A 23,009-nucleotide genomic window follows, 5' to 3' on the forward strand; every position below is an offset into this window, starting at 1 on the left:
TTTCACACATTAAAATGGCAATTTCAAACTTCATCCCTGAGGTAAATTCTAAAACAGTCGATATGTGGCGTTAACGCCCGGGAAAACCGTACGGTTCCCGTCTGACTCCCGGTGCCATAACCCAGATAAAAACCATACCAGATCCCCGGTTTAATATCGTTAGGGACCCGTCTGTATAGGCTAGCTGGGTGGGATGGTTCTTCGAAGAACCCTAGAGGGTTCTTTACGTTGGTGCTGTGGGAGCACCCGTAGAGGTTTTTCAAAGAGCCCTTTGTATAAGTTCTTTTGAAGAACTTTACAATAAGGTTCTTTTAAGAACCTTAAACTGTTTTTCGAAGAATCTAAGAGTTCTTGATAGTTTTGAAAAATTATCCGGATAGGTTCTATGAAGAACCCTAAATAGAACCTTTTTTTAAAAGAAAAACTGTTCGTAAAGGTTCTTCAAAGAACTGTTTTTGAAGAACTATTTCATATTCGAGACATGTGACTGAAAAATTGTTTACTTGACAAGTCTTTGAATAATTTCTTGAAAAAAAAACAATAATATTTATTATTAAATTTTCGGATAATTTTTTTGCCTAAAAATTTTATTAAAACTTATCATTTTTTCAAATAGATTAGCCTATGTTCTTCCAAAAAGTTTACATCACGTGATAAAAATGATTTAATGTTTTACCATTTACTTATGCGAAATGATGAATTAAACAACGACTAGATTATCAAAAAGCATATATTATAAGCAATTAAAAATTACAAAAATATTGGATAAAATAAGTTTAAAAGTTGCTTTATTTTACACGTTTCTGTTATCTCCCTTTTTAGAATTAGCTAAACCTAAACAAATAATAGACGATATATAAGGTGAAATTGTACTCATCATCTAGTAAATCTCTCTTTCTCGTTTTATATATTTTACAATTTATAAAATTATGTTAGGCAGTTGAAGTTAAGATTTCGATATAAAATAAATTTAAAATGCATTAATAACCTTGTACAAAGTATTGGCCATCCAGTGAATTGTTACAGGGATTTCATTATTTGATACACCAAATATGATGTGTTCAAAAAATAATAATGTGTTTTTCAATTTAACAGGCTACTGTATATCGTAAGTAAAATAAGATGCAAATATACAAGCCATCGCTAATTAGATATCAATATCATTATGATTTTCAACTATTTCTTGGCCATTTAATATAATTCTACAAAATTTTGATGTCAATCTTTGAGCTCTAGGGATTGCAATAGTTGGTGTATTCTGTTTTGGAGTGTCGACAAATATAACAAAGATTTCAACAGATTCTTTGAATAGCCGTGGAAACTAAAGAATTGCTCCATTGAATGTAGCATCTGAAATAGTAAAACAAATTACAATAAAAACATAAAACAATATTTAACGGAAAAAAGCATAAAAATTTTTAGCAATAGTTTATTGAAAAACAGAAATCTCTTGCATTACACAAAGTTTATTACCTCTATAAGTGTTTTCATTAATTTAACACTGAATTTCAGCAAAAATTTCAGATATGAAAACTTTACTTTTTGATTTAACCAAGCTTAAGATTTTATCTTCCATGCCCTTCATCCGTTGCTGAAAATTGTTATCGAGATCTTTACCAAATCTCAATTTCATTTCGCTAAAAGTTTTAACATCATTATTATTATAAAGATTAATTTTAAGTTGGAATACACAAAAAATAAAATCAAGAGATTAGTTAAAAGCCTACCAATTGAGCAGAGCAGAGTCATGGGTATTAAGCTTTTAGATCAACTGTGCAAAGACGTCCATCGAAATCCTTTGCTCGCATAAACCAACTACGTTGCTGACGATCAAGTCAGCATATTCATATCTGGACGAAGTTTACGGTATTCAATTATCATATCCTGATAATTTTTTTTAGACTTTCCAATAGCGCAGGCTTCCATTATAAGTAAATTTATTTGACATAAGCATTAAGATTTACATTTAAAATTATTTTACATATTCTTATTATATTATATACTTCATTTTATTTATCATATAAGCCATTAATCAACTTACACGCAGTACAAATTGTTGTGATGAACTACCACTCCTTGAAGGGAAGTCATTCAAAAAAGGATACTTACTACATAGGGCGGCAAGCATATCTGAGTATTGGGTACTGGATGGATACCTTTAAATAAAAATTAAAAAATGACCACAAAATAAATGTAAGATATTTTTATGGTTGAAAGTTGTATAAAACAAAAATAAAATAATATGTTTTATTGTCAGTATGAATGAGGTAATTATTACAATTTTCACCTATGATTATAAAACTAACATTGACACAAAAATTAATAATGAAAACAACATTAACACACACACAAACACAGAGATTTTTATATTACATTTCAATGAAAAATACACGTACAATTTAAACTTGCTGATGTCATTGTATAAATATTGAACCAATTGGTTTCTACAGCTATTACTCTTATACTGCAGAAAACAACTGTTTCTGGCTTCAAAAGCTGCAATAACTGCTAGTAGCAAAAGAGGTAGTTGGTATCGAACTGGCCATGGAGTCATATTTCTAACACATCCTACTAAGATATTTCCAGCACTGGTGTAATATGTTTCTGATGCACTACTGCCAAGTCCTGACAAACTAGTAAACACAACATTTTTGTGTTAGCACAAGGGCATTGTTAATTGTATCAAAAAGTGTAAACTGGATTCAAACTCACATTAAATCAACATGATGTGCGAGTAGAGCTTTAAGATTCCTTGTGATTTCCAAGAGCATAACTTGCTTTCTCCTTGTTCTTCATAAATTTGAAACCAATTTTTTTCTTCTTCTACATTAAAAGTAAACTTTAAGTAATTGATACAAAATAGTGCAAAATAGAGCTTCACAAATATCTAACTATAAATTAATTTCAAGCCCCTTGTTTAGGGTTAAATATCTTTACTAGACAGTTATGGACAAATACATCACAATAGAAAGACCTAAACTGTTTTATATGTTGATTTAATTGTTGAAATGATTTTTATTTAATAGTAACAAACTTAACGTATTATTACACTATTCCTATTGAAACTTGATAAAAGCACAGTAGGAATAACTTAAATATTAAATTTGCAAGTTCACCTTCCAAATTCGAAATAATTAGGGTTTATTATGAACTTTGTTCGTCATATGTTTGTTATTTTATTAACATTTTTTTATTACCATTATTTATCTTACTTTTTTAATTAATATATTTTTATCTATTTGTTAATTATTTTTTTATGATTTTTAGCTATTAATAGTAATTATTTTGGCTTCATTATATTACAAATATCATTATTTGATGTTTGTTTTATCAACAAATTTGACATAGATGTTTTGTTCTTTCTTTTGTGCAAGTACAACAGACACAAACTCTTTCTTCAGAAGTTTATTTAATACACATGTGTTTGAGAGTAATATAGGAGTGGCCATCTTGTATTGGATATGTGTCTAGAAGTTGATAATCAAAAACTTTTGTTTGCAAGCATATTGACAAAGTTTCATCTTCTATAACTCTGAATGCATGCAAGTGTTCATTATATTTGTCAAATCAGAAACTTACCGCAAAATACCCAGTGTTGACTAAATTGAATATGATAAATTTTGAAAAATAAAGGAATTTCTTCAGCATGAAGTAAAGCTAAAATAACTGTATCATGCACGTAAAATTGGATTCTGTTTATAATAATGGCATTACACTTCCAAACTGATACAAATAATGGCCCAAGTTAATGAGCAAAGTCTTTTTCAGACAGTTATTTTCCACTTAAATAAACCTTCATGAAGGAAACAGTATGGTTGAATAAGAAGCCCTCTAGCACACGTTACTATTGATCCCTATATCTCCAATATGAAAAAGAAAGTACTGAAAAGGATGAGTCTATTAATAATGAATTATTATATTCATATTCAGATGGTATAAGTTGTAAACAACATGTAGTTTTTAAAGACAAGAATGCATTAAGAATCCATTTATATTCTGATGAATTTGGAGTGTGTAATCCAGTTAGAGCTCATCGTTCAGTACATAAACTCTGTGATTTTTATTTCTTCTTGGGCAACATTGCAGAACAATATATTTCATAACTTCAGAAAATTAAGTTAAATATTCTTGTAAAAGAAAAGTTTATCAAGAAATATAAAGCATATAAACAAGGTTTAAGACCTTTAGTTCAGGATTTGCTGACGTTGCAGAATGAGGGTGTTTTAGTTACAGTTGATAATATGATGGTTCGATTGTTTGTTGGGGTTGGAATTATATCTGCTGATAATCTTCCTTCCCATGCACTAGCTAGTTTTCAACGTGTTTTTAATTCTGGTTGTTTTTGTCTTCAGTACATGACTTCTTATGTTGACAAAAAAAAAATTTTGTTTGAATGTGATACAATGGTGTTGAAAAACGATGTCCTTAATTGGATTTACCATACATTAATGTTTTACTGTCTTTTCCATCAGACATCATGCATGATATGAAGAGTTCCACAATTAGTAAGTTTAATGTTGTTAAAGTTCAATGTACATAATATAATTACAGTAGAACAAATTAATACAGAGCTTGACAATTTTGAAATTGGCAGAAATGACAGGAAAAACTTACCAGCACTACTTATTATCCGTTCTGGGTGCATCTATAAACTGTTGGTTCTGCATCACAGAAGTTTTGTTTCGGTTACAATCATATAATTGGCAATCGCATTCCAATATCTAATGTGTATTGGTTACTTTATTTACTGCTGCGAGATATTGCAGATTATGTATTTGCTCCGAAAATTTTAAAAACTGTTTTGATATATTTTCAATTTTTAATAAAACAGTTTCTGCAAAACTTCATTGAACTTTTTCACAATAACGTAACGCCCAAATTTCATTTCATGCTCCATTATGTTCGTCTAGTTAATGCAAATGGACCACTAAGATATTTATGGTGCATGCGTTTTAAAGCTAAACATTTATATTTTAAAAAGTTAGCTTCTTCCATTAGAAGTTTTAAAAATATAGGTTATTCTCTTGCAAAGCGGCATCAGCTGAGACAGTGTTGGGAGATGGCATTCTTATTTTTTCAATGAAAAGTATAAAACATCTAATCTATGTTAAAATACGTTTTATAGTTTAGAAACAAATCTTCAGGAAAAATTATTGTCTCTTTTTTTTTAATTAATTACAAAAGGTTTGAAAAAACAAAACAAAATTCCTGTAAATGTACACAATTTCCTTAATAGAAAATGACTATTTTTGTTTTGCAGATGCATGAGCATTTAAGAATACATTTCACTCTGTTGCATACTTAAATAGAAGTTGCAATTATTCTTTTATAAAATAGAAGTTTTATTAAATAGAAGAAAAAGTTAAAATATTTTTGTTTATATTTATGCACACTTTGGAGACACCATCAAAACCTGCTTTAATGTGAAGTTCACCTTCAAACTTTTCCCCATTCTCACCGAATATCTTGACATTCAGAAAAGTTAGTATCCTTGTTGGAGTATGATTAAACATAATCTGTAGAGGAGGTGAGGCAGATAAAGCGTGTACACGAAATAAATGTGAAAGTAGAAAAAAAAAAAAAAAAGAAAAAAATCCTCAATTTTTATTTCGAATCAAATAATAGTTTTAATACAATAATAAAAGAAGATCAAACATTAAAAAAAAAACTAATTATTCCTATAGGAATTTAATAACATTTCGAGCTTTTGCTTTAGTGGTACCAATAAGCTTGCGCACAGAATAAGAATCAAAACTATTTAATGCTTTTTTAAATGATATTTTAATATCTTCTGCAAAGCTTTTTTGTTTTTTTTTCATTTTTCTTTTAAAAATAGCCCAGTACTTTTCAATTACTCTCAATTTTGGGCGGTTTAGAGGATTTTCTGCTTCAGGCACAAACTTCACATTATTTTATTATAACATTCCGTAGATAGTTATTAATAATGAATTGAAGCTAAATCAGGCCGGAACACAGGTTTGTTATTGCAATAATACTTGCATTCTGTAATATGGATGAATTTCTGATAATTTGAAAATATTCATTGGAAAGATCACCCTGAAGTTAACGCACAAGGTATCTTCATTTTCATTGGAAAACTAATATCCAAGATTTTAACTTTGACAGGATTTGTAGCGATTTTCATGACAAAAACAAAATCTTTCTAGGTAGGATTTCCAGACGCTTTTTTTATTGAAGCTAATGCTTCAACAGGATGTTTAGCAAACTTTGTAACCTTAAACAAGATAATTTTTAATACTTAAGTGAGTGAACTACTTTTTGAAAATACCCCGGCGGCTGAACCCTGCAACCAGCGATACCCTGCTGAGAATTGAAAATTTGTCAGGGCAAGTCTTCGTGTCGCAGGATTCTCCAAACAGAGTAACATTGAACCCTATCTGGGTGCTTGCAACGTCCGCCCCTGAACAAATGGAAGCTCTAAACGAGGTAGATCTGCTGGCGGTAGCCGACAAAGTGGAAACTGCTATGCTAAAGGTTGAGACGGATCTTGTCGAGGCGCCCAATCTACGTACAAAGAAGACTGGCAAAACGATGGACTTCCGGGAGGGAAAGTATAGGTGCGAGTGCTATGCCGAAACGACGTATCGAGGCTCGCCTCGAACAACTCTCTTCCTTCTACCTTTAGATGAACGGGATGCCAATGGCCGATGTCGAGACTCCAAAGAATGTTCTCACCGGGGATTAGTGCTGAACATTACCAAGACATGTAGATTCAATCCGGCTCTAAACCGTTTTGCGACCGCTGCATATACTGGCCCCGCAGTGTTGGAGGCTAGTGCTCAACTACCACCAAGTAATGGTTGAGGATGCAATATTAATTGGTGCCTCGGAACCTGAGAGTGTAGTCTTCCCAGACCCACCGGGAAGATCCCACCTCAACTAACCTCTTGCTATGTCCGAAATCCTTGCTATGGCCTAAAATTCGCACGTCAATCCCAACCTGAAAAGTAGCATTCGCTAAAGCTTTGGCGTTTCTCCAAAATTTTTTTATTTTGCCAGTTTCATACGCTCTTTGCGCCCGGTTGAGCTCGCAAAAGGAAAACGAGATGTCTTCCCAGTCTTCCAGACCACAGGCATCAATGTTTGCACAGCCGCTGCCTATCGGTGGCTGGGTGGACCACCCCCACAAAACTTCTCGACGTCCAGCATGGTAACTAAAGTTTCCATCACATTTTTGTTTGCTCATGAAGGTGAATGTTGTAGGAAAGGGGACAGTTTAAGAACTTTGAATTGCTCTTCAAATAGATATTTCGTAGTTTTATATTGTATACCATGAAGGTTGGTTTCTACTCCTGTAACAAGATTTTTTTGAATTGCATATGGAAAAGGAAAAACACTTTAAGTCCTGCATTTTATGAACATCTTTGCTTTTGTCAATTAGAATGATTGAACATTTAGACTCGAAGTAACATGCTTAAGGCTTGTCACGACTCAACTGATTCTAACACACTTGATTTCAGTCTGATCTCTTTTAAACAAAAGTAGCACGTTTACTAAGACTTTCAGCAGCTGTCCTCAGCTTAATGGGATTTCGCGATTTCAATAACTCATGTTATTTAAGGCCAGTCCAAATTTTTATGGTAGTTCGTCCTACCTTCTATAACCTCTTTTTTTAAAAAAATGTTTTTGAAAATGTGTTGTCTAAGCTGAATAATACTTAGCAAAAGTTGAAAAAATTATTGACAAAAATATGGTGGATGACGCATATTGTCCTTAAACTTAAAGATGAATGTTTCAAAAAATAAGGGTTTAAGTTGTTAAGCACAACTTTTCTAGTTATCTAAAAGCTAAAAGATATCGATATTGAATTATATTATTTTTTCATACTTTGATTCAGAAGGTAGGGTAGAAAATCCGACGTTTAATTATTTCTTTCAACGACGTACAATAAAGAGTCGAGAATTCGGTAATACTTAGCGATTTTGTTTTGAAAGGCTTTTTAATGACCGCAAAAACAGAATTGTTTCTGTCGTTGGAAGTTAATCTTAATAAATAAAATAGAGCGTGTGGTCATTATATATACATATAAATATGCATATAAATATTAATATACATATAAATATGCATATAAATATTAATATACATATAAATATTAATATAACATATAAATATATATATATATATATATATAAATTTATTATTTTTAATTGGTATTTAGAATTAAATAAATTTGGTTAATAAGTTTGCTCATTTGTTTTTATAATTTTTTAAAAGGTACTTATTTTCATGTCTGCATTTAGAAATAAGTTCAGTTTTTTTTATTTCGTAAGTTTCTAAATAAGTAATAATTTCAAACTTTTTTGTTAACAAAACATACATTTTTGAGATATGTTATTATAGGTAGACGCAGTTTTTAGAATAGACCAGCTTAATTTAAAGCTAATATTTTTTTCTTTTAGTTGCCAAATATATTTTGACAGCATCTCTTTTGAGTACTTTTCATGATTTTTTTTATTTTTTAATATAGTTGATGGAACTTCCTGGTCAAAGAAATCAATCACTATTTTACAATGCTCACTATATAACTAAAAAAAAAAATATTTACAAGTACATTTTATAATTATATAGAAATGTGATTTATTTTACTATAGGAGGATGGATCCTGCTTAAATAGAACACATTGAAATTTGACTGATAACATGCTTAATTTGTATAGTAAAGAGAGATAAAACTGGAGAAAATGAAGAAAAAGAAAATGTTTATTTAACAACAATGAAAATATTGCGAGAAAAAAAAAGATTTAGATTGAAAATATGTAAATTAACAAAATCAGCAGCAGTCTTTAGTAGACTGTTGACAAAACGAATTTAACCGATTTGTTTGGAAGAAATAGAAATTGATTTACTAAATTCTTTTGTAGTAAAATAATTATTATTCGAAATACATTATAAATCAATGACAACAAATGCATGGGCATTAGTTGAATTAACAAGTAATTTTTATTAAAAGCAGCTAAATAAGTCTAAAGATTATGGGAATTGTCGAATGTTTATATACATCAAAATGAATTGGAAAAACCTTTGCGATTGGTTTTGAAAACATCCGTTGTGATATTATTGGAGTAACAGTTTAAATTCTAGTAATAAATTTTTGCAAAATAGGATTTAATTTGTATCATTATTTAGTTATTTATAATTTTTTATTCATTTTGTTTTAACAATAATCATCCAGTTAATTGATTTATTGATTTTTTGTTTGTTTAGATATTATCTACATTATCTAGGTATTGTTTAAATATTATATATATATATATATATATATATATATATATATATATATATATATATATATATATATATATATTATATATATAAATATACGCTGCCAGTTTCTATTTTTTCAGAATCCTCAAGAAGTCTTTCTACTTTCTTGTTCTTTAAGAACATTGAGCACTTTCTATTTTCTATGTTCTGTTCTGAACATTGAGCACTAATTTTGTAAAATGCACTAACACCAATTTACATCCAATTTAAAAAATTTATTGCAAATAGTAAGTATTCAAGATTTCAATAATAGATAATGTGGCTTGTTATAAATCATTGTATTATATACTAATTCATAACATGTTATGAACTCATAAGATATACTCAAAAAACGGCACAAATTTACGCACCCTCAGATAAACGAAACAAACCCGAAATTTACGGAGACTGGCCTTAAACTACATGAGTAGTCTTCAATCCCATGTTTCTTGGTTTTAAAGGATGGGCTAATATAGTTTTTTATGGGTTTTCTAAGTGGCCGACTCCCTCCAGATGACAAAAAACAAGGAGGCTGATATTAATTAAATCTTAACCTCTGCTCCATCTGACCATCATTTAATTTCGCTTAAAAATTATCACATAAGTTTTAGACAATTCAAACAGTTGATAAATACATTAAATATTTAACTACAAAGAACTCTCTTAACCTTCAGTTAGATGTGCCAAAACAACTTTTGAATAAGCAAATCCGATCGGCGCAATTTCGCCAATCTTCAAATAACTCCATTTTTATAAAAGAGCACTTACAAACTTAAAAAATTTAAATACCAAAAATTGCGGATAGAAGCGGTGATAAAGTATCTACGGATTAACATTTAAAAAAGTATTTGCTATACAATATTCAAATATTTAGCAAGGTATCATGTGGGTATAAAATGCAGTATGGTAATTCCATGCAAAACTAGGACACAAAATTAAATCTTTTGATTCAGATTTCCTCTAAACATTAACTAGCGGTACCTATCAAGGAAACATGGAAGAAAACAATATTTGAGCTCCCAACATCAAATTATTCAAATGTTATGATGCTTTGAAATTTAGCATAAAATCCCTTACTTTTTGTCCACGTCTGCAATAATGGGTTTTATAGCATCATCTTTTTTTGAATAATTCAAACTTTAGTGGAAGAAAACAGCTGAAAATTGCTACTTAATCATTTTTGAGGGAATTGAATCTAAATATGTAAAAAAAAATAAATACAGAAATAGAAAATTTTATTTGTCATTTTTGATTTTGAAATGGAGAAGACAAATTCTCAGTTTTTTTACAGTTGGTTACACTTTCACGAATTGGAGTTCCTCAACCCTCATACCTTGAGTTTTTTCCTTGCTGAAAGAAGAGATGTTAAATCATCTTATCATAAAAGATGGGTTATATATTTTGGATCATTATAAAGGTATGCCATTTTGAACTTTTAAATGAAATTCTCAATTGTGGTACCTTTTCCTGAAAAATTCAAGTTATTGTGGAATGAATTGGCTGAAAATAGGAATCTGAAAACTTTTTTGGGATTTTGATAAATTTGATCGTGATTTTTTAATTTTAAAATGGTAAAAACAAACGTCTCTTTTTAAAATTCATCATATTTGCACAACAGGTATTGCGATATTGTAAGATTGGCAATCTGAATCATGTAATTTTTGTTCTTTATTGAGGAAATCAAGTTTTAGAAGAAAATTATCATCTTCAAATAACCGTTTCATTTTGATGATTGAAGTAGATTTTTATTGATGGAAGCTTCTTGTCTCTCATTTTTAATTGGTCAGTTCCATCTAATGTTATACACTGTTTGAAATTACCATTTACTGTTTATTTTAATCACTTTCAACTCTTTCATATTGCTCTTCTGGATCATCATCTATTGTCAGGTATTCTTCTATGTTGGGCTATGTTGCATCGGTGAATCATGCAAATTTTTAATTCTCTGCTGCAGACAATCATTTCAATGATTTCATGGCAGGACATTTCAAGGTTTAAGGCTCTTGACATGATTTTCACACTTTGAAGTATTAGAAACTCACTTAAAGAACGTGTGCTTGCTTGGTTAATTCATCTAACTTGTGGAAAGCGAGTCACTGTGCACCAATTTATTGACTTGAAGTCATCTTATTATTTTGAGCAGATTACATTTTGTAAGAGTTACTTTATTCTCCGATTTATTTTGTAATTGGTAAAAAAATAATTTAAAACATTGTTTGGCTTTTGTAAATAATTTAAAACAGTGTTTGGCTTTTGATTTTCTTCTTACGAACGGTTAGCTTTAAAAAATTGCATTTAAGTTCGAATTTTTTCAGAACAGCTCTCAGCTTATTATTTTGCAGAAGACGTGGATCTATTAATCATTTTTTGAAAAATTTACGTTTAATTTACTTGTGTTTATAAGTTTATCAATTCAAAACAATAATTATGAAATAGTTGTTAGACACCAAAACTAACTCATACTTTCCTTATGTTTTGAATATTTTCTTAACATGTGGTTTAATCCAGAGTGGGTAAGAAAGGGAAATTGCTTAATAAAAATATATTCATAATAAAGTTGAAAATGTATGTTTTTTTTTTTATAAAAAATAGAAAAAGGTACTTTTAAAATATTTGTATAACGAAACATTTTTATATAAAATCTTTACACATACAAATTAATCTCTTTCTTTAAACCTTTTTTAACAATTTTGAAGAGGACTTTACGGGAGCATTTGCAGACGTCAATTAAATCTTCTGGAATCTCATTGAAACCATATTAGTTCAAATGGAATGTCTCAATTATTTAATTACTCATGACAATCATTTTTGAAATAAGGAAGCTAAGGTTTACCAAAACTATTTTTTTTAAGTTTATTTGCTGACGGGTTAGTGTGCTTTGAATCATCTAAAAGGTTCAATTTTATATTGTTTTTTTATGAACTTCAAGTCAGCTATGTATGCTTTTAAATTTTTTTTTTTTAATTTTCTTTTTTCTAATTTGTTTTGTAACCATTACGTGTAAATGATGCGTCTTGTATAATAATAGGCCATTAACTAGCTTTCAATATTATTCAACGCAAGACATTAAGCGGCTAACTTTTTTTTATCAACTTTAATCAGGCTGAATTATTTTATTGCTGAACTCTATTATTGTAATAAGCTGTGTTAAATATTAAATTCTATGGCAAAAATTTGAACTTAGTTCGCTTATATCAATCAACGATAGATTAACTCTATTACATGGACCAACAAAAAAATGGTTTAAGCATTTAATTTAGGAATAAAGTTCACTAAAAAGCGTATGGTTTAAGTAGTTTTACTTACACTATTAGCTTTTTACAGAGAGTATTAGATATGTGAACTGTTTTTCTCTATGGAATTTGAACTGGTTTGATATAAATATTTATTTAAATGAAATCCAACAAGAAAATAGAGCTACACAGAGATATGAAGATAAATAATTAAGTATTTATACTAATTACTATTTTTTCAAAGTGTTATATGATTTGATCGATATTTTAAAAAGCTGAGGAAGTATATAAAAACTTTCAAAGCGTATCTCTTAAAGCTTATATTTTGGTTTAAAATATATATAAATATATTGAAATATATTTATATATATTTATTTGCGTAATTGTTCTTATTACAAGATGAATACTATATTCAACAATATATAGCCACATGACAGTTATGAAAAAATTTTGAGGACAATGAAAAAAGACTTTGTCAGACAACCAATAATTTTCTCGTTAATCATATGGCTGAGTCAGCTTTTTGGTGAGTTTTTCACACACTTTGGTTAATCTGTTTTAAAAATTAATCAAGTTTTGTTTACAACTGCTTTAATCTTGCTATAAATTAGATTTTACATATTGTCTGATGAAAACAAACAGATTGTTTGTCTGTATATCTTTTACAAAACACTTTGTCATTTTTGTCATGATCTTCCAATGCTCTCCATACCTTGTAGAAAATTCCTCATAAACAGGTCATCTTAAAGCCAGGAGAGCGTACGGAGGACATTCCTCTTTCACGATGTATTTGGGTTCGTTCCCGCCATCATCCAAAAACATTATAATATAAAGTAAACCAGCAAAATTTTAGAAAGTATTTGAACTTCTTGATTATTCTGGATAATTGAAAAATTGCAGATTTCCAGAGAGTTTGGGAAAGTTCAAAGCAATCCTACAATTTTTTAAAAAGTACCAGAATGTTATAAAAAGTTTTAAACTATTGTTTGAAGTTCAAGAGGTTTAAAAAGTTCTAATGAGTCATAAAACGTTCCAGAATGTGTTACCAACACAGTTATCACGGAAACCAATAGTGCCAAGCTAGCTGACCCGAGAACGCCACCTATATGGGGTGACACATTCAGGTATCCTGTGATGCAAATTTTGAAATCAATTAATTACATCCGCGGAAGAAAATTCAGTTTTAATGCAAAAATTTTGTGTTTTTTGCCCCTTTTGAGAACTGCGGAAAATCTGCTATAAAATCAGAACCACTCAAGAAAAATCAATGAAAATTTTTCCACTTATAGACGATTGCCTTAACTATGTTCATGTAAAATTTCAGCCAGTTTCATGCTCTAGTTTAAGATTTATAGTCATTTAAAGTTCAAATTTTACCATTTTTTGGTACTTTCGCCACTTATCTTTTCATTTTAGAACACTTAAAATGTGACAATACTAATGGTTTTGTAATATTTGAACTCCTCAGGGTAAGGGCAACCACTTTTGTAAAAATGTTTTTTTTGATTGTCATTATCATTTTCGAACTATGAGGCAAAACGTTTTTCCTGCAAACCAGAGCAGGCACACACATTTACGGTTTTCTTCATGACATGGGTTGGCATTGTCACACATTTACGGTTTTCGTTTTGGCATGGGTTGGCATTGTCACAATTTCCTTTAACTGTAAAAAAGAAAAGACAAGAGAGTGCACACTAGAGAACTTTTTAATTTTGCCTTTTACTTACAGATTATCAAAAGGTTTAAATTAGATACAAGGCACCATACAAATCATAAAAAGAAATGAAAAACACAATCAAATACAGCCTTTCATGTCACAGGCAATTTGGATGCATACTTTCTAATTTGTAATCTATTGAAAAAATCTACATTTAAAATTACCTTGATGAACCATGTCTATCTCTTTTTATATTTCAAAAGTAAGCTTTCTCAAATCCAACAAACCAACATTTATTAAATAGAAAAAAGCTTTAACTAAAGAAAACTAAGTAATGGTCTCTTTTAGGTTATTGGAACTTTTTAAAAATACTCAAAAAATGTACCTGACAGATAAAAGTTGAAGTATTGATGAACCCTGATGTTCTGTTGGTGAATCCTAATGAATCTCCATTGATATATTTTGAAGATCCGCAATTGATGAATTCTAATGACTTACTGATGATGAGTTCTGATCTACATAAAGCAAATAGTTTCTTATTTTATAAGAAGAAAAAGGTTTTTGAACATGTACACAAAAAAAAATAAGTAAGGGATTTTGGCTACACAACATAGGCCATCAAAAAATCCATTTTTACCTTTTGAATGATTGTTTAAATGCTTCAAACAAAATCCTTTAAAAATGGTCTTTGAGACTTTAGTAGGGAGAAATGTTTAATGCAATACTGCTTAATTCTAATTACTCCCTGATTTGAATTAAAGGAGTCTCTTTTCTACAAAGGGAAAATTTTGTTTTTGGTAGCCTTTCAAATATAAGTATATTAAATAGGAAAAAAAATACTTACTGTGAATTAAAGAATGTTATGAATGCTTTTCTTCTTTTCAAAAGAAAATTCTTCTTTGGAGCACTTATTACACACAAAAAAACGTTTGCACTATGCAAGAAAAGGTTTTAAAATGATATTTCAAAACAAATACATGCTAATCCCTAACTATTTAAGGTGGTAGCAATAATCCGTTTTTGTACTATATTTTAAAAACACGTTCAAAGCAAAAATATATACAAAAATTTAATTTTTTAGATAATTGTTTAAGTTATACTCCTCTTTAAAAGTTTCTGACTACATTTCTTGTCTTGAAATTTAAAATTGGTCTTTTTATATCAGAGCCTCTTATAAGGCCTATATATATATAGACTTTGGTTTGCAGGAAAAACGTTTTGCCTCATAGTTCGAAAATGATAATGACAATCAAAAAAAACATTTTTACAAAAGTGGTTGCCCTTACCCTGAGGAGTTCAAATATTACAAAACCATTAGTATTGTCACATTTTAAGTGTTCTAAAATGAAAAGATAAGTGGCGAAAGTACCAAAAAATGGTAAAATTTGAACTTTAAATGACTATAAATCTTAAACTAGAGCATGAAACTGGCTGAAATTTTACATGAACATAGTTAAGGCAATCGTCTATAAGTGGAAAAATTTTCATTGATTTTTCTTGAGTGGTTCTGATTTTATAGCAGATTTTCCGCAGTTCTCAAAAGGGGCAAAAAACACAAAATTTTTGCATTAAAACTGAATTTTCTTCCGCGGATGTAATTAATTGATTTCAAAATTTGCATCACAGGATACCTGAATGTGTCACCCCATATAGGTGGCGTTCTCGGGTCAGCTAGCTTGGCACTATTGGTTTCCGTGATAACTGTGCCAAGTAAGTGTAATAAAACAATTATTTTAAATAATTATTCCATACAAATATATAAATTATTCCATACAGCAATTTCAGGTGACCTTTTTTTTAAATTTAAAAAAAAAAACTAGTGTTTATTTTATTGTTTTTAGACAAATTTTCATCGATATAAGACGCTGATAATCTTTTCTCTAAAAAATATTCAAAAATTGTAAATCAAATGATCAATTTACAAGTAGAAAAATGGAAAAACAAAACTTTTAATAATCTGATTCTCGGGATGCTTAAAGCTTATCAAAAACTAGATTCCTGAGATACACGAAGTGTAGCAAACCATTTTTTTTAAGACTCTCCTACTGGACTTGGGCTTGGAGGCCCAAAAATAAACGCTACTAACAATTCTTTACAAACTATCACTAAAAAATCTGATGCAAAAATTAAAACTTATAACAGAAAATTTATCCTTTTTGTGATGAGAAAAGTTGAGTGATTACAACAGTTTTCATAATTGCATGTTTGAATGGTTTTAATGTTGGTGTTGACACGTCAGACCAGACCTTTAGTCATTATTTTCTTTTTTAATTAAAGTTTTCATGCTTGAGAGACATAGGAAAAATATTTTCTCTTTGCTCAAGATTAAGCCTTTAACTTGCTTTTCTTTCTCAAATTTTATAAAAAAGAATCTTTAAACTTTTGTTGTTGAAGATTCGAGATTTGCTTTAAAATTTGTAACTACCAATCAGCTGATGCTCTTGGATGAAGACTGCATCCTTACTTCTTGGGAGTGATTGTTATCAGGGCTGTGGAGTCGGAGTCGGAGTCGGAGTCGTGGAGTCGGAGTCGGAGTCGGAGCTCATTTTGGCTGGAGTCGGAGTCGGAGTCGGAGTCGGAAAAATTGTACAGACTCCGACTCTGGTTTAAAAAAAATCTTTCAAAGTTTTATAATTTTCATGAGGATTTTATAGTTGTAAGCAATATAAGTGATAAGCAATAGGGTATTTTGCTGCTTATCACTGAGAATCACATATCACCTCCCTTGCGCTCTCCTCTAGCTTCCGTTAAACTATATAACTTCGTGATCCCCTAACTCCCAACTTAAATTGTCTGGCACTGCGCTACATATTCTTAGTAGAAAGCTGGGCGTGCCACCACCAAGCACCAAAGAGTTGCTCCACAAACAGAAAGACTGTAAGTATTCAATTAGCTTTGTTTCTCTGGAGAGAGAGAATATTAGAAAATTAGTGATTGAAAAAGCTGTTAAACAAAAAGAAGAACTTAATGAATGTCTCAAGGGACGCTTTGTGTTTCTTAACAGAGTGAACTATTTTGCAATCAATGTTTAATTCTTTTTTTTAAAAAATGAAGCAGTTACCAAGACATTGGCAGTAAAAGACGCCAAAACTAATCACACCAGCGAATTTCTCCAGGTCTCAGTAGAAAAGATTCTTAAAGAATATGAACTTAAAGAAGAACAAGTTCTTTCATGTTTGAAATAATGTCCAACTGACAATATTTCAAACATGATTTTGACAAATTCATAATATTATTAGCGACTGCATAAGAGTTTATTGCATAACCAGAGTTCAGAAAAGTTGTTTGTTCAGAAATTGTTTTCTTATAAATATTGTTTAAAGCACTAAGTGGTTGGATTATTTGTATCATAGTGATGAAATAGCCGATGTTAACATTTTACTACAGTTATTTGTTGTTACGAACAAATAACTGTAGTAAAACAAACAACTATTTGTTGTTAGAAATTGGTTACTTATGAAGGAGTCGGAGTTGGAGTCGGGAGTCGGAGTCGGAGTCGGAGTCGGAGTCGGTCCATGATAAAATCAAGGAGTCGGAGTCGGAGTCGGAGTCGGAACAGCAGCTTACCGACTCCCCAGCCCTGATTGTTATTGCAAATTTGACAAAGCTTAAAAAAAGAAAAAAAGGAGAACCTTCTTTTAGACAATTTTGAATATGATCATTAGCTGAAGAATTAAGAGGATAGACATTCTAGAAAGCTGTTAATCGTAATAATTAAATGAAATGAAAGTTACTTTTCATTGTGCACGTTGATAGATTACTTAAAACATTTGAAATTTGTACTCATTTTATTTCACTATCAGATTTCATTAACCAATAGGGCAGTATAAAGTAGTTATATTAGTGTTTGATTATATTGCTTGAAAGTATTCTCTAATTTTATATTTAGTATGCAGTCCATGTTCTTCAGTTAGATATGGTACGGTATGCAAATACACAATTAGTAGTCAAATATATAAGTACAGCCCTGCAAATAATTGTTTTGGATTGAACAAGGCATATTGTGAGCAGTACAAATATGAAGTCGTATACTCGAGTTATTCTCAGTGTATTGAATGCGAAGGTAAAATTTATAAAATCTTTCAAGTTTTAAAATTGTTTTCATTTTATCTAAACTTTGTGATATGTAGCATGTATTGGTATTCTTTAGAAACTGAAACATTTATTAAAATATAAGTGATTTAATTATTAAACAAATTTTATGCTGTTAACATTTGACATTTTTAACTCTTGACATTTGACATTTTTAACATTAAGTGGAAGTGCTCTGAGTGGACTAACTTAGGAAGTGCTAAAATTGATTTCAGCGTCAGATCGCACATGTGTGTTGTGCGGATAGTTAGTTGGATGATATGTTTTCTAAAAATAAAAGTAAAATCATTATAGTAAAGATAAAAAAGCACCACACATTTCAGTCAAATGTCCATTTTAGCCGAATGGGCTTCAAGTAAAGAGGAATTATTTACTTAAGATGATGAGAGAAATATTTGAAATGAAATATCTAACCACTGTGTTTCCTGTATATAAGTTAATCCTGCGATGTCTTCCTGTGCTGCAAGGTTAATGAAAAACTGTATGAGTTATGAAAAGACACAAAAAAGAAACTATAAAAGAAAGCATTGCTAAAGATCGCCTTAATTTTAATTACTGGTGGTGGAAAGTGCGAAGAGAGGCTCAAGTATTTTTGTCGGGATTTGAAAGTAATGAAGAACATTGTGGTATGCACGGAGTTCTTGATGGAAAAAAGAATGAGAGAAAAAAGTATTCTTAAGGATCTTTTTTATCTTCCCCCGAGATGTCGTGCTTACAACGGCAATAATCTAGTGATTTAATTTAACAAAGTATTAGTTAGCTGTGAGCTAAATTATCTACGAGTCTAAAATATAAACATGCGTCCTTATTAGATGAGGTAATAAATTCCCGGCTCCTAAATCCAGCTTGGCTATGTTTAAAAGGTTTACAGGAAGAGTGCGTGTTATAAAGAAAGTTAAAGAAAGTTGATCATTTTACATAAGGACATTAGTTATGTGTTACACATGACTAAAGTCCTTATGTAAAATGATTTACTTTCTTTAACTTCTGTCATCTTTTTTGAACAAATATTCTTTGGGAGTTGGACTACAAGCTCTTATACTCGTCTCCTGCATCAATTATCCTTGAACTAATCAATAGCCTAATTCTATTCAATACATTATGGGTTGATTGTTTTGTTTTTAAAAAAAATCTAATCTTAATTTGAAACAACATTCTCTCAGGGCTGGTTTTCAGAGTGGCATCACTCTCATTTCTGCTTCGAATTTCAATTTATAGAATTGAATTTCTTGAAAATTGTAAAAAGTAGTAAAAAAATAAATGACATCCGCTACGTTTACAAACTGGAAAACTTGAATCAAAATCGTGATTGAGTGTTTTGAAGAAGATGCCAATCGAAAAATTTTTCCCCTAACCAATCGAAGAATATATTGGAATAGTTTGAACGTTATAAGAAAGATAAGAAATTGAAACGTGGCGCTATTGATAAGGTTGGTGCCAATATTGATTTTAGTTGTTTAAAAGCTTCAAAAATTCGGTAAACATCAAAAAAACAAAATATTAAAGGTCAACCTTTTGCGGATTTTATTTTAAAAAATGCTTCTTGGAAATGCCGTGTACCAATTCGTAGTTAAGCAGTTGCTAGTGATGCTTTAAAATCTACACTTTTTGATGTTTTTAAACGTTGTACCAGTTTTAAACGCATATCGTCTTCTGTTGGGTTAAATTTAACGGAGCAAAACAAACTGACTGTATTTTGCTTTTCTATGGTAAAAACAAATCAGAGTATTTATCAATATTATCAAAGCATAAATAAAATTGTTGAAGAGCTACGAAAGAAATGCAAAATGCTTGCCAGTTAAGTAGAATCACTTTTCATAAAAATGTAGCTAAGTTCTCTGAAGAAGAAAAGCCACAGAGAAGCTTAAAAAGTAACTACTTTATTGCCAAACTAATGTTTATCGTAGCTGTTTTCAGGCCATGCTACGAAGCACATTAAAAACAATACTTAAATGGAAAGTTTGTTATATGACCGTTTACCGAGAACTAGCTCAAAGAATTTCCAAAAATAGACCTAAAAGAATCCCAGCTAGCTAGCCCATAAGAAAACCGGATGGGTCCCAGCCGGGCCGCAGAACGGGATTGGTGTGCAGATTATTATTATTATTATTATTATTATTATTATTATTATTATTATTATTATTATTATTATTATTATTATTATTATTATTATTATTATTATTATTATTATTATTATTATTATTATTATTATTATTATTATTATTATTATTATTATTATTATTATTATTATTATTATTATTATTATTATTATTATTATTATTATTATTATTATTATTATTATTATTATTATTATTATTATTATTATTATTATTATTATTATTATTATTATTATTATTATTATTATTATTATTATTATTATTGTTATTATTGTTGTTATTATTATTATTATTGTTATTATTATTGTTAATATTATTATTATTATTGTTTTTATCATCACTATTTCACATGCTAAGTCCTGTAGCTATATTGTTTGCAGATGAGACATTTTATTAATGGAAACAATAACACTTTTAAAAATAATTACTAAAACTGATAAGCAATTAACTATATGCAAGAGTCTATTTAAATAAAAAGCAGTTACAAGTTGTAAACTATGAAGTTTTCAAAAAATCCATCATATAGCATACAAATGATGCGAATTGCAATACTGTATCACTGCAAGTCATAACTATTGGAAGCATACCAAGAAATAAACATGAATGTTTACAGGTAATAACAATTAGTTAACTGAATTTTCAGCGAGCATAACTGATATAAACAAATAAAAGTATTTGCAATCAGATTCTGTGTGCTATAAGACAAAATGTATTTACAGACAAGACAAACCAGTATAATCTATACAGTGCTTGAAAAATAGATCATATAGTTCACTATTTTCAATCAATCATAACTTATATTACATTAATGGCTTCTGTTACATTCTTCACTTTCGGTTTTCACCTCCCTTCACCACGTTCCCATGAATTTCCAAACCACGTAGAAATTTCCTTCTCAAGCATTTCCTTGGTTGTGTCCATAGCGGCAAAGCTATATTTAGCACCACCTAAATAAATATAAAACAACTATGTTGATACCATTTTATACATGTTAAATTATAATTATTATACCATTTAGCAAGTATTACTTTTCTGGGCTAAATATTATGATCTAAGTAACTCAAGAATAATATGCTAATTGACAATTTGACATGATTGACAACTACTTACAGAGCTAGAAGAATTAATTACTAAAATATTATTTAGGACTCGGATTAATTGCATGATACGTCTTTCACAATTCTTGCTATTTCAGCAGCAATTTTTTTACGTTTTGTTTTGTCTAAACTCATTGTAAGTTTACTTATATCTTGCTGATTTTACAAAATATTTTTCTGTTACTTAACAATTTAATTAATTAATAAACAATAAATAGATAATAATATAATAACAAATAATATAAAAAAAGTAAACTTTCTCGCAGCGAACACAATAACCAAAATAATTTTATAAATTAAATGAAGATAGATTTTATAAATTATTAAAATTAAATTAGCGACAGTTCAACTAATAAAAAATTCCCCTACACAAAAAATTTGCCTTCAATTTATACTTCATCAATCAACTCAAATATGTTCATAAAAACACCGCTCAAGTTTTGAATATTGGATTTTAAGGAAACTGCGCAATGTTCACTCTTTGTGTAACTACAGGATCTCAGATAACTCAAAACCAGTGTTTTCAACTTAATGTTTCAATCAATTTGCAAAAATCAACAAAGAATTATCGATAAATAGCTATTTTAAACATAACCAAAACATAATAAAACCTAAAATACTGTTAGTAAAAAAAATTATCCACACAAAGATTTTACTTTAATCAAACAGTAAAAAAAAGTTGTTCTTACCCGACAATTATAATTTAAAAACGGATAACTTTAATGAAATATCTGAAAAATATACCCAAAAAAATATATAGCACTATTTGAAAAAGAAACATCTTTAAACTATAAAAGAAATATAATATTACAAAATATTGTAAAAACTTTCACACACCAAAATGGCAATTTTAAACTTCGAAGTTGATAGGTGGTTTTTTTTTACCCGGGAAAACCGTCAGGTTCCCGTTTGACTACCGGTGCCATAACCCGGATGATAATCATACCAGATCCCCGGTTCAATACCGTACGGGACCCGTCTGTATAGGCTAGCTGGGATGTTGATTAAAAAAAACATTAAGATTTTTACCTCAAAAGAATGCAAGAATATTATTTTGGAAAACTTAATTTTACCAATAAAATCAAACCTTCTCAAAAATTAAAACTATTAAATTTTTGTAACAAGATGATGCAAAGACTCTATTTTCTGATAATGGCGAAAATATTTTTTTAGAAGGATCAAAAGATGTTTGTTCCATTCGATTCAAACTATAACCATCTAATAAATCCGATGTTAATCTGCTTAATCTTTGTTTTTTAATTCCTTTCAGTATACATATTCACCGAACGGAATTGGCGAAAAATGCATTTAATCAATTAAATGTTGAGAATCTTGATAATGTGTTTCTAATTTTACAAAGCTGCATTGAGGCAGCTAGAATGGCAGATGGATTGCATTTTCAAAAAATTCCTTACTATTAAGAGACAAATTTTCGTCCACACGGGCGATTTTAACCATCGATCTCTTGTGCCATAGAAGAAACTGAGTCAGTAACATCATTATTAGATTGAATTATATTTATTTTCTACTGTTAACTTAAGTAAAGTAGA

The 23,009-nt window shown here is 29.6% G+C and overlaps 1 protein-coding gene and 3 pseudogenes across 3 annotated transcripts in view; 3 read left to right on the forward strand and 1 right to left on the reverse strand.

Moving 5' to 3' along the window:
* Positions 1 to 23,009, forward strand: part of LOC145194147 (uncharacterized) — a 99,778-nt pseudogene that overhangs the window by 22,749 nt on the left and 54,020 nt on the right.
* On the reverse strand, positions 971 to 1,926 carry LOC149891359 (uncharacterized; annotated as a pseudogene).
* Positions 4,242 to 5,171, forward strand: LOC149891360 (uncharacterized; annotated as a pseudogene).
* The window catches only part of LOC149891361 (uncharacterized), a 49,646-nt gene continuing 39,519 nt past the window's right edge, over positions 12,883 to 23,009 (forward strand). For all 3 annotated transcript variants that reach the window (XR_016450824.1, XR_016450823.1, XM_090082244.1), the window contains exons 1-2: positions 12,883 to 13,022; positions 18,043 to 18,216. Coding sequence is in view for 1 of the 3 variants with exons in the window: in XM_090082244.1 (XP_089938370.1) it covers positions 12,956 to 13,022; positions 18,043 to 18,216 (241 nt within the window). In the remaining 2 variants the exon portion in view is untranslated. The remainder of the gene's footprint in view (positions 13,023 to 18,042; positions 18,217 to 23,009) is intronic.

The sequence above is a fragment of the Hydra viridissima genome, unplaced genomic scaffold, assembly GCF_058129835.1.
Source record: "Hydra viridissima isolate aposymbiotic clone 2 unplaced genomic scaffold, HvirCarnegie_v1 scaffold_3, whole genome shotgun sequence".
Classification (NCBI taxonomy): domain Eukaryota; kingdom Metazoa; phylum Cnidaria; class Hydrozoa; order Anthoathecata; family Hydridae; genus Hydra; species Hydra viridissima.